The 15,353-nt window shown below is 43.3% G+C and overlaps 5 protein-coding genes across 7 annotated transcripts; 2 read left to right on the top strand and 3 right to left on the bottom strand.

The window, feature by feature from the left end:
• Positions 1-79: 79 nt before the first annotated feature.
• Positions 80-2,973, top strand: LOC108092163 (NPC intracellular cholesterol transporter 2). 2 transcript variants are annotated; one of them, XM_017191686.2, is made up of 4 exons: positions 80-429; positions 1,704-1,811; positions 2,522-2,691; positions 2,844-2,973. In XM_017191686.2, the coding sequence occupies exons 1-4, from the start codon at positions 282-284 to the stop codon at positions 2,928-2,930; spliced, it is 513 nt and encodes a 170-aa protein (XP_017047175.1). In that variant the 5' UTR covers positions 80-281; the 3' UTR covers positions 2,931-2,973. The 2 variants fall into 2 exon arrangements, with proteins under 2 accessions (XP_017047175.1, XP_017047176.1); XM_017191687.1 differs by lacking the exon at positions 80-429 and adding an exon at positions 1,583-1,601.
• Positions 2,974-3,511: 538 nt separating this feature from the next.
• Positions 3,512-10,496, top strand: LOC108092173 (anosmin-1). The gene is made up of 7 exons (XM_017191695.1): positions 3,512-3,772; positions 8,071-8,736; positions 8,799-8,917; positions 9,097-9,290; positions 9,357-9,727; positions 9,798-9,864; positions 10,195-10,496. The coding sequence occupies exons 2-7, from the start codon at positions 8,111-8,113 to the stop codon at positions 10,369-10,371; spliced, it is 1,554 nt and encodes a 517-aa protein (XP_017047184.1). The 5' UTR covers positions 3,512-3,772; positions 8,071-8,110; the 3' UTR covers positions 10,372-10,496.
• LOC108092174 (serine--tRNA synthetase-like protein Slimp) lies at positions 10,431-11,943 on the bottom strand. Its single transcript, XM_017191696.1, has one exon. It carries the CDS (start codon positions 11,903-11,905, stop codon positions 10,511-10,513), a length of 1,395 nt encoding a protein of 464 aa, XP_017047185.1. The 5' UTR covers positions 11,906-11,943; the 3' UTR covers positions 10,431-10,510.
• Positions 11,944-12,091: 148 nt separating this feature from the next.
• LOC108091862 (putative mitogen-activated protein kinase 14C) lies at positions 12,092-13,361 on the bottom strand. The gene has a single exon (XM_017191241.2). The coding sequence runs from the start codon at positions 13,310-13,312 to the stop codon at positions 12,242-12,244; it is 1,071 nt and encodes a 356-aa protein (XP_017046730.1). The 5' UTR covers positions 13,313-13,361; the 3' UTR covers positions 12,092-12,241.
• Positions 13,362-13,568: 207 nt separating this feature from the next.
• LOC108092082 (mitogen-activated protein kinase p38a) lies at positions 13,569-15,198 on the bottom strand. 2 transcript variants are annotated; one of them, XM_017191562.1, is made up of 2 exons: positions 15,037-15,198; positions 13,569-14,939 (listed from the first exon to the last, which is right to left on the bottom strand). In XM_017191562.1, the coding sequence occupies exon 2, from the start codon at positions 14,893-14,895 to the stop codon at positions 13,795-13,797; it is 1,101 nt and encodes a 366-aa protein (XP_017047051.1). In that variant the 5' UTR covers positions 14,896-14,939; positions 15,037-15,198; the 3' UTR covers positions 13,569-13,794. The 2 variants fall into 2 exon arrangements, with proteins under 2 accessions (XP_017047051.1, XP_017047050.1); XM_017191561.2 differs by having other exon boundaries at positions 14,999-15,196.
• Positions 15,199-15,353: the final 155 nt, after the last annotated feature.

Raw genomic sequence — 15,353 nt, 5'->3', positions numbered from 1 at the left:
TTTTCCCGGAGAGGGCAGGTACTCTCCCACTGAAGAGAGGCCACGGTTTACGGCCCGCTACTTTTTGTCCGGGACTCACTATTCTTGGTGTCAGTCACCCAAAAGCCACCAAGCCAATTGTATCGCCAAAAAATAAAACGTTACCAGCCCGTGATCCTCATTATCGAACCCCTTTGTTATTGTTTTTGATATTTGGAAGCGAATTGCACATCTACGCCAAACGCGTTTGCCCGATATTCTAATCAAATCGAAAATCAAGATCTCGAAAGTTTGATTAAACCATGCGCGGCGCCCTAATGGATTATTATTTAAAAATACTCTTCGTGATTTGCGCTGTCCACGAAATATCCGGCGGGGTAATAGCTCAAGCCAGGGATGCAGCCTACAAAAAATATCTTTCCCTAAGATCTCTGCCATTCGAAGACTGCGGTGAGTGGATCCCCGAATCTGTGCTTTTCTGTCGATTTTGTTCAAAATGAAGAAAGAGATTACGATGATGATAAAAAATATCCAATCATAAAAAATTTGTTTTACAAATGTAAAACATAAAATACCTCTTCAAGGACACATTGGCTCAAACAGTGCACTGATTACTTTCTTTCTTTCATGATCGACCATCTCATCGACCATCTTTAATAAAAGAGTTCGAACCAATTGCAATGATTTATGTATTTTATAGCCTCATCGTGTAAGTATTTTGATAAGATCTCTATCGGAGCCATAATTAATGCCATAAAGACTGCTTCCGCAAACAAAACTAAGGTCTTTAAATAAAATATACCTTTTTTGAAGGGTAAATCCCATTTTGTGAGCATACAGTTTAAGCGAAATTATAAAAATATCGCTGATGCACCGTGATATAACAAAACATAAATGATATATTACCATAATTAATCAATTGAAAACTATAATCATTAGATTGAAGTTAAAAAAAAAGATGTGCGAATGACATAAACAATAACGAAAAGGGTTTTCCGATCGAGCTAATTGTATTGACTCAGACTCTTATCAAAGCTATCACAAAAACTGATTTACGACCAATAAAACATAAGTACTAACCCATTTTATAGTCATGTGAAAAAATGCAACCTATTTTTAACTGTTTTTTAATTACGCAGGTTAGTTTACTTTAGAGCATTAAAACTTCGAGAACTTTTTGTAGTTTCCCAGGGTACAGGCTTTTAATTGTGTTCTGGTTTATGATTTTTGATTAAGTGAGGTATTTATTGACTTGGCAAATTAAAGATTTATGGTCCAGATTTAAGAACTATAAACAAAAAGATATGACACCCTCATGGGGATTACCTAGTAAAATGTATTGAGACGCTGATAGACAGGCGACTGTCCCAGTAAGAATAGTAATCTAATAAAGAACTTAATTAACAGAATGGTGTAATCTATTATTGAACACCGTTCACTTTAATGATAGAAACTGTTAAAGGCCTTGAGAAGTGCACTTGCTTGTTGGTTGTAGATTATTTAGAAATGTGAATATGTATGGGTGTGTCTGTGTGAGTCGCAGATTATTCGACTTAGTTGCTGTGAAAGTTTTTTATTGAAGATAGGTTTTTGATTTGTTGCCAGGTTGTACGAGTGTTAAGGTGAAAGAAATTTCTATCGTCACGTACCCAATAATGGTTTATAATCCATTATGGGTTTTTTGTTAATGTCAACTTGTTAATTGATTTTTTTTATCATTCCAGGTTCTTTGTACCAGGTCAACTACCTAGAGATCGAGAGCTGTACGACTCTACCTTGCTCCATGGCCCGAAACGCGACCATAAAGGTTACCGTCCGCTTCGATGATAATGGTAATTAGACAAGTATCAAAGCACTGATAATACAAGATCCGTGCATTCGCATTTCCTCAGAATAAGAAGCTGCTCCTCGCTTTCTGAGCAATAGTCAGCCGGAACTAAAAATAGATCTAGTGCGGGCGAAACATTTCGATCAGGTGAATGGCGAATGTTTTGCGGGGCAGGTGTTTTAAAGACCCCAGAGTATTCTTTAGTGGATCAGCCACTGCGTGCTCATGAAATGGTGGTGGCAATTATGATAAGCTCCTATCGTAAATATAATTGATCCAAGATTGTAAATCTACGAAATTTCACCAAATTTCCTGCTGTTCCTACTACTGTTTACTCGAATGCAGTCGTTGAGATATTGACATCGATTGCAGATTGGGGCCCGCCCCAAAGTCGATCCGTAAATAAAATAATGAATGTTTAATGATATTTTGATGAGTCAGCAGAAATGGAGACGAAATCGAAACAATTGATCTCAGCACGAATCGAACATTTGGAGTACCGATAGGGAGGTTATAACAAAGATTGGCCAAACATTAAGATTAAAGGGAGCATGCAAAACAGATTTGTATAATTGGAATGGAGTTCAAAGTTTGATAAACAACGTACACCTAAGACCAAAATGATAGCGCACAGTTTTTTTTTTTTTATTTTAATTTGTTTTTATTTTTATTACTTGAACCTCAATTTAAGTTCTTATTCAACTCAATTCTCAGGCAACGGAGTCTCGTTTCTGAAGCATGAAGTAAGATGGGTGTTTAACTATATAAAGTCAAAGGCGGACATAACTCCCGATCCTTGCGATGGGGATCATGATTGTATAATGAGCGCGAATGATGGCAAAGCGTATTGGGCCAACATCTTTGTAAACTCAACTCTTCCGGTGGTAAGTTTAGAACACATTCGATTGCAGCTATTTTTATAAGATCATCTTTAATAAAATATCGAAAATATAGTCAAATTAGGAATAAAAGTAATCTAATATCTATTTTTAAATAGAAATCTAAACTAAGACCAACATTTTTCTCTGTGTTCCAGATGAAAGGAAGCATGTTGTGGGAATCCAAGGATGCGAACGATCAGAACCTAATCTGCTTTCAAGTTCCCGTTGTAATCACAGTGTAAATGTGTAATCACGAAAATAAAGTAATTGGTGCATGCAAATCAACAGACCAGTGTGTGTGTGGGTGTGCGTGTGTGCATCCTTTAATGAAATTTTGAATGAAAACAAGGGAGGCGCGGCATCGTAGTATTGGGAGAGGGAGCAAGTGCTAGATGGAGAGATGGGATCTCTGTTTTGGCACACAAAATGAGCTAAAGATGCTGAGAGGAAGTGAGAGCAAGTGGAGCACACTGGGCATTACTACTTATCATTATGGTTTAATTAAATTTTAAGAAATTCCTTGATTAATGTAAATACTTTTTAATACATAATCGTTTGATCTTGGTTAAAAAAAAACTAGAAGGTAAGGTATTGGTACAAACTAAGCATTACAATTTTGTTATAAATATTTTAAATAAAGTGAATTTTATTACGAATTTTGATTTTTTCAAAACTATACATAATATATCCCGAAAGGCAACTGTATGAGCCCAGATCCCACTTGACCCACTGTGCGCAAGAGAACCGCGGGAGAACGGGAGAATTGGAGCTCGAGCCCTGCAGTCCGTGGCGTTCAGTGTGTCACTCTCTTTTGGCGGCTGCAGCGCAACGGTCGCACGAAAAGAGCTCCCACTCGTGGTTCAGATTCGGTTTCGGTTTGGTTTGGCTTTTGGATCGGACTCCGACTTGCCAGTTCCCAGGAGCGGATATTAGAACAGTGCGACAAATTAAATAATAAAGTGGCAAAAGGCGATCAAAGAAGGCGCTTCGACTGCGTAGGTGTACGGGACGGGATAGCAGATCACAGAAAGTGAAGTGGAGCCAGTGCATCCGAAAGTGTTTCCCCGAAAGTGTTTCCATTATCGTGAGTACCTAAAAATGTTTCGCACAACTCGCCATTTGCGCAATTCCGTCGGCGTAAATAAGATTGCCTTCGTGCTAATTGCGGATGGGTAAGGATAGTGGCGATTTAGGGGTGCCCAGGGGGGTGGATATCATTGAATGGTGCACGGGTGACATGCGGCAACATCTCAGTGGGCGCATGTTGAAGCTCTCTAAGATTGAGGTACCGGTGCTGTTACCCGCCGGCAGAACACTGAGGAAATAAGTTCAATCGGGAAAGTAACCCAGTAAATCTTCACCTTTTTTTTAATTTCTTATTTGTTATTAATTAATTGTGTTGTTAAAAAAAATATATGTGTATCTACCAAAATGTCGCTTAAAGCACATAATTGTAATTAGAATACGCTTTAAGTTTTTAATCAAGTTAGTATACAGTACAAAATACATTTTGAGCTAGTTTACTTTTGGCAATTTTAACACGATACATGACATTTTATTATTAGCTTATGTCCTCCATCTTTTGACAAAACTGAAAAGATATGTTTGATAGATAAAACACATCCTTCCAGATGCAAGGGATTAAGCTTAATTGCTTTTATATAGGTTACCCCTTGGGAGCCTACCCAGAAAACCATAATCGGAAGTACGGCCATGAGTGTGCACACGATATATCAAATCTCTAAACCTTGAGCTCGGCTTCGGGTTCAGAACCTGACGTAGAACCCGACACCGCCGTGGGCACACATCCTACTCCGTTTCGCTCCGGTTGAGCTTGAGCTTGCGCACATGCCGGGTGCTTGAACCCCATAAATGGGCTTCCATGGAGACTGCTTGTATTTTTTTTCTGGGTTTAAATGGCACAATGTGATCCGGGAATACTGCACTTGGCAACAAAGGGCACGGTACCATGTTTCAAGAATCGAGAAGCTAGGTCATCTCAAATGGATAACATGATATTCGCTATGTACGAATTTGTTTTCTCCCTTTGGCGTTAAGTTCAGCTTAGATCTCTGGTTTATATGATATATTTTAATATGCTTAGTTAAAACCTTAGTTTTTGGGGCCTATCGATGACAAATGGGCTATAATTTTGCATGCATTAAAAACGTTGCCTTCTGACGCATTCTGATATCACTCATTATTTTCATGTTATTTGAGAAGGGCACCTCACGATTTCTTTTAATGCACAACAGTAAACAATCAGTTAATATTTACATTATGGATATCTGTGATTCAGCAACTATTGTGGATTATTTGGCGGCACTCTGCCCAGTTAGACCATCAAAGTTCTGAATTTGATCTTGCCATTCGGGCTTGGCCAAAATCGTTGATTGTTCCCTTGCCATTTAGGTGGTGTTTTGTTACTTTCCCTCTTTGAACGTTTATGTACTTTTTTTTTTGTTCTTTATTACCACCGATGCACTTCGGCAGAAGAAGAGGCAACAATACGATGACGTTGCTGCCGCTGGTCAAAGTGTTAAACGATTTGCATCATATTACACCCAGTTGCTGCTGCTGTTGGGTCGACATTGCTGGCCATTGTCGCCGGATTGCCATTGTACTAAGCCCCAAACGGGGGACCATCCAGTGGGGTGCGGGTGCAGATGGAGACGGAGCTGCAACTGGAGGCAGAACAAAAGCAACACTCCAACAACAGCAGCAACAGCCACAACCACCAACGATTTATCACAGCAACGACGTCAACGAAATCGATCCGGATCTTAGTGCCCCCCATCGTCCTCATCCCCATTTCCATCTGCTGCTCTCCTTAACAACTCCCCTGTTTGTACACTCGCAGGAAATAAGGCTTACTTTTCAGATTCGAGATTTTTACATTTCAGTGTTGTTCGAAGACCTCTCATACTAACCTTTTTTACTTTTTTCAACAATTTTAAGCAAACCATACAAACTTGCAACTTTTTCATTGCTCATCGCATTATTAGATTTGCATTTACAAAATTTAAATTATGTTTTTTAAAATAACAGAGTTTTTGACCTAGTTTTCCAAGTTAGTTTTTTTTTTTATAATTTCTTAGATTTAAGCTTTAAAAATTTTCACACAGTAGGTATCCTTGTGAAATATTCATCGTATTCCTAAATGTTTTTTCAAGTGCATCGTATGTGTGCTGTGTTATGCTCGCCAAGTGCCTTTTCGCCTTGGTGTGCGTGAAGCATAACAAGTAATTTTGAATTTTTGAATCGTTAAAAGCAATTAATCGCCTCTACGCAACGGCAGCCAGCCTGACTCCTCGACTCGACTGTCTCATCAGCGTCAGCCGCATAGCCCATTCATCTGGAAGAGCCGTGGCCGCGATCCTCATCCCCAATCCCCAATCGCCAGTTCGCTGTCCGCGGTCCGCAGTCCCCATTCCCATAACCAATCCCCAACCCCAAAGCAATCCCCGCATTGCCGACGCTTTACTGCCCAATTTTGTTGCAAATTTTTCGTTCCGCGGAACTTGGTGCATTTCATCTCGTCTGCTCTCGGCGATCGTCTTCTTCACTTCATCTTCTTGCGTCGATCGTCGCGCACATTCATTTGTCGCTTAATGTCCCTCAGTTAGGCCGCCCCGCAGCCATACCGAGCTCCTCGAGCCCCCCGCCCCTTCCGAATCCCCAATTCGTCGCATCCCAGGCGGAGTAGCTGTCCCCACAGCTGCGGTCAGCACAAAAGGTCTGTCAACCATGTTCAAAATTAAATGTGTCTTCAGGGAATATTCAAATATATGGGGCAATCTCTGATCAAATCTTTAAATGATTTAAGAAATTATTCAGCAAACGGAACCAACTGTTAGAATTTTTCCTTTTTAAACTGGATATCTACAGTCGCTACTTTTTAATCTCGTTAACAGGTTTTTGATCGCCACATATATTGCATACTTCTTGGCGACATGGTATTCCTAGTAACCGAACATGGATTACTCATACGAACCGTTGTCTTTGGCTACAAACATTTCAATTTAATCTAGGAATAGCACATATCCCGATTTAAATAATTTTGTCTCTCTAAGACTTCAAAAAGAAAGTTATTTGTACTGTTAAATAAACAGCATCAAATATGTTAGATTTTTTTATTAAATCTTATTGGGATGTTTGAACATGTGATTGATAAGTTAAAAAATCACCCCATTGACCACGATCGATCAATTACATGTCGCTAACCCCAACTGTGCGGCGGGACGGCATCTCCTGGCTGCCCCACCGACTGCACCACATCTCCACTCGACTGCTCCCAGAGTGTCTGTATCGCCTTGGTATGTGCGGCATCTGCTGGCTAGGCTTCTGATCTGATGAAGCTTCTGCTGGCGGTGCCCCTGCTGCCCCAGCGACTGTAGATGCGGCTATGGATGTGACTTTGGATGTGGTGACATCCACTTGCAACTCTCGCACATTCGTCGTAGTCGTATTTTTCTCGATTTTGTTTTCGCTGCCTGCACATTCACACGCAGTCGAACGCAACAAAAACCAAAACAACAACATAAACCGTCGACCATCGACCATACCATAAAACATTAGTTTCTCATTTGCGTGCTAAATACCCTACATGGAATCAGTGCGAGCACATCGATGTCTCAGGCAAGCAGGTGAAGAATTTCGAGGAGTCTTGTGTTTGGTTTCCCAGAAAAGTCAATGCAAAATTAAGATGAAAATAGCTGTCAGTATTTGGAAAGGTGCGAAGATAACTACACTCAGAAAATGGTATTTTCTGGAAATTATTTCAGGAGTTCGTGGGGATTAAAGCAATAAAATGTTTTGTTATATATGTACGATCAATGGATACTGCATAGAATATAAAGGTTACTATCCTGTTTAAAAAGTTATAACAATGTAAAAGTAATTTTAATTAGACAGAAATTAAAGTTTAACTTTGGAGGATCCCCTTTTTCAACAGAAATCTCTTATATTTACATTTTTCTACCGAAGTGTAGGGCATTGAAGGACTCATCTTAGAGCGCAGATAGCTGGCCTCGTCTGGGAGTCTGTCCAATGCTCTCGTGGCACGCACTATGATGCGCGCTTTGAAGTCCTGTCAAGCACTTGAGATACATTTATGTATTTTTTTGCATTTTCATTGCCTCGACTTCGGGGCCGGGCGGCGGCAGCACAAATGCGAGGAATGATTAGTTAGTTGGTCATGCAAAATGGGTGAAACCGGTTCGGCTCCCACCGAAATCGAGGGACGGCGGAGCGGGCGATCCTTCAGCATAATCAGCGGGCTGCTGCTGAAGCTGAAGCCGCTGCTGATGATCGGCACAAATTACGAACGCACGGAATGTCCAGAAACCGAGAGCTGATCACCTGACGCATGATCATTTGCAGATTGCAATCACCGAGGCTTGGATTGGTTCGACTGGGCAGCATGCATGTGGCGCTGCTCGTTCTCGGCCTGCTGTCCTCCAGTGCGTTGGCCAACGGTTCCTCCTCGTCCTCATCCTCCTCCTCCACATCCTTGTCCAATCAACTGCGACGACAGAAGGTGGCACACTGGTTCCGGGACAGAAACGATGTCAAGGATAAGATTCTCGAGCTGCAGTGCCTGGCCAGATGTGGCAGCAATCCTGCGACGAAGGGTGAACAATGCGTGGACAAGTGCACGCAGGAATTGAGACTGGCGCCGCGAGCCGGAAGTTGTCCCAAGAACGGACGGCAGACGGTGGACAGGCTGTCCTGCCTGGACAACTGTCAGTTCGATCACGAATGCCCCGAGGTGCAGAAGTGCTGTGCCTTCAATCATTGTCCCATTTGTGTGGAGCCGCTGGGCGTGAGAAACAACACCCAGCTGCCGCCGATACCAAAGATCCTGTACTTCAGGACGTCTCGGGGTCATGCCGTCGATCTGAAGATCGAGTCCTCGCTGCTGGTCTACTACTTCCACGTGGAGGTCCGCTCGCACATTGGACAGCACTTTGCGGCCAGGAAACTCGGACCTTGGCAATGGCAGAAGGTGGAGAAGACCATGGAGGAGAACATCGGTCGCAGCAAGCAGTGGGTTCACCTTGTTTTTAAATCCAAAAAGATTTCTTTAGCATTGGTTGTCCCTTCCGCAGCACCTATATCTTCTTCCACATGCGACCTTGTCGATGGTACCAGGTTCGGGTGGCTGCCGTAAACGCGTTTGGATTCCGAGGATATTCCGAGCCCAGCGATCCATTTCCCTCGACAGGCAGTAAGTATCTTAGTCCAAGGAAAATACTTTAAATAAATGGAGTTTACGATTAATAACTATATCAAGTGCTCTAAAATCTTCCCAAATTTCACTAAATTTATTGTTTTTGTTAACAATAAGATTTCACTTAAACTAAAAGTAGTTGTTATACCTAAATCAACCTACCCATGACCTCTTAGATCCCAAGCCACCGAAGGCGCCCAGCGACTCGAGGATCACTGCCAAGCAGTTCGATGGACGCTATATGAACGTGAAGCTGGAGTGGTGTCCCTCCAAGTCAAACCTGCCGGTTGAGAAGTACAAGATCAGTTGGTCCTTGTACGTGAATAGTGCACAGGCCTCGATCCTCACCCAGGACGACTATGTAAAGGATGTGAGTGTGGGCCATTATATGGATCAAAGCACCGTGTAAATTATGTATGAATTGATATGCTTACAGACCCGCCAGTTCGAGATCCAAAAACTACTGCCCGACTCCTCGTACTACATCCAGGTGCAGGCCATCTCGTACATCGGTTCGCGTCGCCTCAAGTCCGACAAGTGTTCGATGCTCTTCAACACGACGCTGCAGCCCCTTGAGCCGATCACTCCGCTGCAGTGTTCGGGGAACGGGAACAGACGCCGCCACCATCACATTAGCACCTCCATCATTTTGGAGCGGGCCACGACCCCGGCGCCAACAGGCCTCAACGAAGTTGCGCCCACCATGGAGAACCGGACAGCGAGCACGACGTATAAAGTGGGTTTCCGGCACAACCGGAAGTTCGGCATGATTGTGCAGATTGTGGGCTTCCAGCCACACAAGGAGAAGTAATTATTTGTAAACAAAATGGCCAAAAAGCGAAGAAATTTCATGCCAATACCCCAATCCCGATTGCAGAGTCTTTGAACTGTGTCCCCAGGAGACCAACTGTGAGCAGCGAGAGTTCCGCGCCATTCGCGCCAAAGTAAGTAATACCCTTGATAGTGTTTGTTTGATGGGAGCCACGAGCCACATGTCGGAATACTTCGTGCCGATTGGCCGGACCACCAGGAAGGGGCGAACCGATGGAACATCGTTGACCATGGGGTATTGTTTAACAAGGCGCAATCATGTTTCCTCCTTTTGACACGAAAGACACGTTTTACCAATAGCCAGTACGTGGCCAAATGCCAATCAATAATTTCCAAATAATGATGAAAGCAATTGGGTCATACCATAGGTGTTCGCCAAGCCAGGAGAAATGAAAAACTAGGAAGAGCTATATATGAATTGCCTCAAATCTTTCTTATTTCAGAGGGACCCGCTGGAGTTCAGCAAACTGAAGTACAACACCACCTACGTCCTGAAAAATCCGCGCTCCAGTCCAAACTCCGTGCTGGATGACTCAAGCAATGTGTTCACCTTCACCACGCCCAAGTGCGAGAACTTCCGCAAGAGATTTCCCAAGCTGCAGATCAAGTGCAGCGATTAACCTTCGGCGAATGGGCCCAACCCACTGCTGACCATGAGATTACACTAGATTGTAAATAATTGTATGTAAAACTTAACTTTTACTTATTGTTAGACTAAAGGACACACAACAAAAGAGAAACCTTACAATATTTCTACTTCTACTTGAAGAGGTCCTTGAATTCCTGCAGATCCTGCTGATGAGTGGGTTTCTGGCTAGGGGCGCCCAATAGCTTACAGTCTTCCAGGCGGACGCCGTGCTCCAGGAGCGCTGCTATCAGTCGTGAGGTGTAGAGCACTGGTCCCCCCACCAAATGCAGGAAATCGTAGTGCTTCTCTCGTCGCGTGCTCAAGAGGATTCGCTTGGAGACGAAATCGCCGTAATTGCTGATCCGACCCACGCAAACATAGCGTTGCAGTGATGGGGCAAACACCTCGATCACTGCCCGGAGACTTTCCGAAGGAGTAAGAGTTTCGGCGGGTGCATAAATAACTCGGAAGGGAATGGACAGAGCTTTGTAAAAGTCAATAGCCAGATTGAGAATGTTTTCCATTTGTGCATCCGCTTCGTTGGCCGTTTGCGTGGCCACAAAGGTTTGCACCGCATTCGTCTGGGTCGCCGTATAAAGACTGGGAACGGGTCCATATAGCTCCGCCTCCGCCCGATTGTAACTGCGACCGCAGCAAACATATTTCAAAGGTAACACAGAAGGATACACGCATAGCTTTGTCATGGCGCCCAGATAGCTCTCGAAGGCCGCTCCGCCGGTCAAGTAGGCTGCGTTGATCTTGTTCTGCAGGTGCTCTTCCTGTACCAGGTGATAGTCAGACAATGGAGTAGCATTGGCCTCCAGGAGTACGCAACGCACAAAGTCCGGATTGGCGGTTTGAATGAAGCTCCCTTGGTTGACGAAATAGCGAGCAAGGGCTTGCATGGCGTTGACGTCAAAGTGGGCAGCCTGCTCCATCATGTAATACCGATTGTTGTCTACAAAGTGTATGAGGTCCTCTCGCGTCAAGTGGTTGGTGGCTTCACTTTCCAAACTGAAACGGCCATGGCGGTAGAGGAGCTTCTCCTGCCCTTTAGTGGGGCAAAGGGCATGTAGCAAGTTGGGCAAGTGCAGGAAGTCATGTATAAAGTCATCTTCGATGGGATATAGTGTTTGTTTTAGACTCTTTAAGTCGTTGCGCAACGATTTCCCACGCTCTTTAAGTTCCTCGAGCTGCTCCTCGCTGCCTCCAGCTTTCGACACCTCCTTTAGAAGCTTGGTCACCGCTTCGCGCTCCTCCGCCACCTTTGCAAGTTGGGTGTGGTGCGTCTGATACTTTTCGTACTTGCCGAGCACACTTTCTAATTTTATATTTATTCCACGACTGGTTATGCTCTGCTCCAAAGACTTGCGGTCGCCAAAGGTTCCCTTGAAATCCATATAGGGTTGCAGGGTCACATAGTTCTCGTTGGCTTTGTCTCCGGTTATGTAAAGAGCAGATATATTCCTGCCAAATATTTTTTTGGCTGGAAGTCCTTTTTGTAATACACTTCGAAGCCAAAACATTGTTATTATCAATCACAGCAACAAAATCAACCGGCAAAGTCAGCTGACGCCAGTGTTGCCGGATCTTGATGTTTTGATAGGGGTACCTCAACACCGGAAGTCATAAATTTTGTTTACAAGTAATACTGAGCACTTCCCATTTCTTAATTTACAACTAATCATTATAAAATAAAAACTCGTCAGAGAAACTTTGTAAACGTTTTATTTATTAAGCAGTTCTTAGTTTCTTAAACGTAACATATGTGTGTATTTTTATAAAACATTTTTAGTAGCATTGCTTGTTGCTGAAACCAATGATAATACATTTAGATATGTCAAGACATAAATACATAATTCTTAGGAAACCCTATTAGCAAAATCGTTAATTTCGTGTAAAACTAATTCCTTCCAGCAATTTACAGATTGTGTCATGTTTTCAAAGTTTTGTTCATACGGCAGGGCGATGTCCTCGTCGTGATGGTGTGGCTCAATAAAATCCCTTAGATAAGGATGGTGCATTGCTTCCTCGGCCGTTATCCGGTCGTCCGGCACCATTTCGAGCAGCTTCTGCATCAAATCGATGGCCAAGGGATTGGCGTCCGGGAACATAACATGAAAGTCGCGTTTTTCCCGAAAAGGGTACTCCACCAAGTACTTCAGGGAATACTTGTTGGTTATTCCCCTCATAAATCTCTCAGATGGATTTCCCATTATGTTTAGCAAGTGTTCCAATTGATTAAAATAGTGGCCACCAGGAAACAGGACATAACCCGAAATAAGTTCCGCTAGGATACACCCGACAGACCACATATCAATGGCTTTTGTATAGTCTTCCCAGCAGAAAAGCACTTCGGGGGCTCGATAACGGAGGGTCCCCACAGCACGTGTCATTTTTTGACTACACAAGCGGGCCAAACCGAAGTCCAGTATACGCACCTCCATGTTTTGGTTCACTGCTATATTGCCGGGCTTCAAATCCCGATGAAGAACGCCAGCACTGTGAATGTACTTGAGACCCCGCAGGATTTGGTAAAGGATATATCTTATGTGGTAGTCGGAGATCCTATTAGAGCGTGAAAAACGGTGAAGATCCTCATCCATCAGTTGAGTCACCAAATAAACCTCTTCAAAATCATTTACTGAGCGTACAGGATTTCGCAATGGTGGGTAAAAAATGTTCAACAGGCCAACTACGTTGCGATGAACGAAATGCTTTAGCAAACGGATTTCGCGATAAGTTCCTTTGGCGTTCTCCTCATCATCAAAAGCATGCAATAGCTTTTTCATGGCCACATAATTTTCAGTTCCACGTACCCTCACCTTGGCCACCTGTCCAAAAGATCCTTCGCCAAGAAATGTAACAATCTCGTATGCGTTTGAAATCTCCCAATCGCGTTCTTTTACTACCACTCTCGAATATTCCGTCATTATGTATTCCTTGAATAAAAACCTGTCAACGAAGATCTTTACGAGTTGACGATACAGAGCACACTAAATTCGCAATAATGTGTTTCCCCTTAATATGTGCATTTCTTATCTAAGAGTTCTAAGTATCTTATCAGTAATCTGTGATTCACCAAAAGTAAATAGGGATAAATGGAACGTTTAATAGCTGATAAAGAATAATAATAATAAAAGAATTCCCGTCAATGCGTCTCATCGACAAAATATTGAAAACATTGAATTGGTTTAGCAAACAAATTTATTTTACAATATAGAAAAACAGTATTAGTTGCAAAACGTAACAAATTGGTAAAACAATGTACAAAACAATAATATTAGTCAAAGCTAGAAATTGCTACGTTTGAGTACAAAAGGCATAATTTAAACAAAGGTAAATACATATAAATCGGTATAAAAAATAAGTCGCCCTGTTTAATACTTAAAGTCCTTTTTGGTGGGTTTTAATTTCACTTGACATCCTTCAGAACCTGAGCAAACGATGGAGGAGGCTTAAAGTTTGTAACCTCTTTGTAGATCAGCTCCTTCCACTTGTCCACCGGCAGATCCATGTCCTCGAAGCTGTGATCGTAAGGCGGCGAAGTCTGCTCATCGCTGGGCTCCGCGTACTTTTCCAGGTACGGATGGCTCAAAGCCTCCTCGGCCGTGATCCGCTTCTCGGCATCTAGCTCAAGCATCTTCTCCAGCAGATCGATAGCCAGCGGATTGGCGTTCTCGAACACCTTTTTGAAATTGCGCCTTTTCATTGGCGGCAGTGACTGAATGTAAGAACGAGCGCTCTCCGATGAGATCTTTTTCATAAAGTCGGCCGGCGGAGTGCCGAGCATTTCCATGATTAGGTTGAGCTGGTGAATGTGATCGGTGCCCGGGAAAAGAGTGCGCCTTGTAATGAGTTCTGCCATGATGCAGCCCACCGACCAAATGTCCACTGTCTGGTTGTAGTGCATCCAGTTGAGCATTATTTCGGGGGCGCGGTACCACCTCGTGGCAACATATCCTGTCATCTCGTTCTCCGTGGGACGTGCCAATCCGAAGTCTAGAATGCGCAGCTCGCAATCCTCATTGACGGCAATGTTCGAGGGCTTTAGATCGCGGTGAATCACTCCGGCACTGTGAATGTACTTCAATCCGCGGAGTATTTGGTATACCAAAAACTGAACATGATCGTCGGACAGGTGCTGCATTCGTATGATGTTATTCAGATCGGCGTCCATTAAATGGGTAACCAAGTACACCTGCTGGAAGTTCTCTAGCGAGGTATTCGGCTTATGTGGATGAAATATGTCCAGCAGACCGATAACATTCTCATGATCCATATGCTTCAGTAATCGGAGTTCCCGATACGTCCGTTTGGCATGCACGGCGGATTGGAAGGGCCTGGCCAGCTTTTTGATGGCCACATGCATGTTGGTGCCCCGAACCAGTGCCTTCGACACCTGTCCATAGGCCCCCGAGCCGACGGGCTGCAGATCCTGATATATCTCGGGAATCTCCCACTCCGTCCGGTTTATATCCAACTTGTAGAACTTCTGGGTTTTGGACGCAGACATTGTTACGTTGGTTAGAGGGCTTCGTCACCATAAATAATTGGCACCTATCAACGATATATTAAGCATTAAACACCCATACGATCGAAAATACCTCGCTGATTACGTTTATCTTGAGGCAGCTCTGCGAGAAGTGTTACGGACCTCAGTTCCACGCCCAAGAATATCAACAACTAAACACTAGCCGTTGGCATATTTCCTATATTTGCGCTATTACTCCATTCCGATGCGTGTTGGGAATCCGTGAATCAGATCGATCTGTGCTCGAGTGGCAGTGACTTGCGTATGCGCTACAAGTTGAACTAAAAATCGATGTTAATAAGGACTTCTTTAAGCCGATCTGTTTTTGATATTCGAATTCGGTTAGGCGATTATTTAAATTCAAAATCAATTTTAAAAAAGTGTTTTGGTTTTCAAAAATGTAAGCAGCCGAATTGTTTGTAAAAAATAATGTAAAATAT

Source organism: Drosophila ficusphila, unplaced genomic scaffold, assembly GCF_018152265.1.
Source record: "Drosophila ficusphila isolate 14025-0441.05 unplaced genomic scaffold, ASM1815226v1 contig_791, whole genome shotgun sequence".
NCBI lineage: Eukaryota > Metazoa > Arthropoda > Insecta > Diptera > Drosophilidae > Drosophila > Drosophila ficusphila.
Note: the sequence above shows the minus strand (reverse complement) of the source record. Positions and strands in the feature narration are given on the sequence as shown.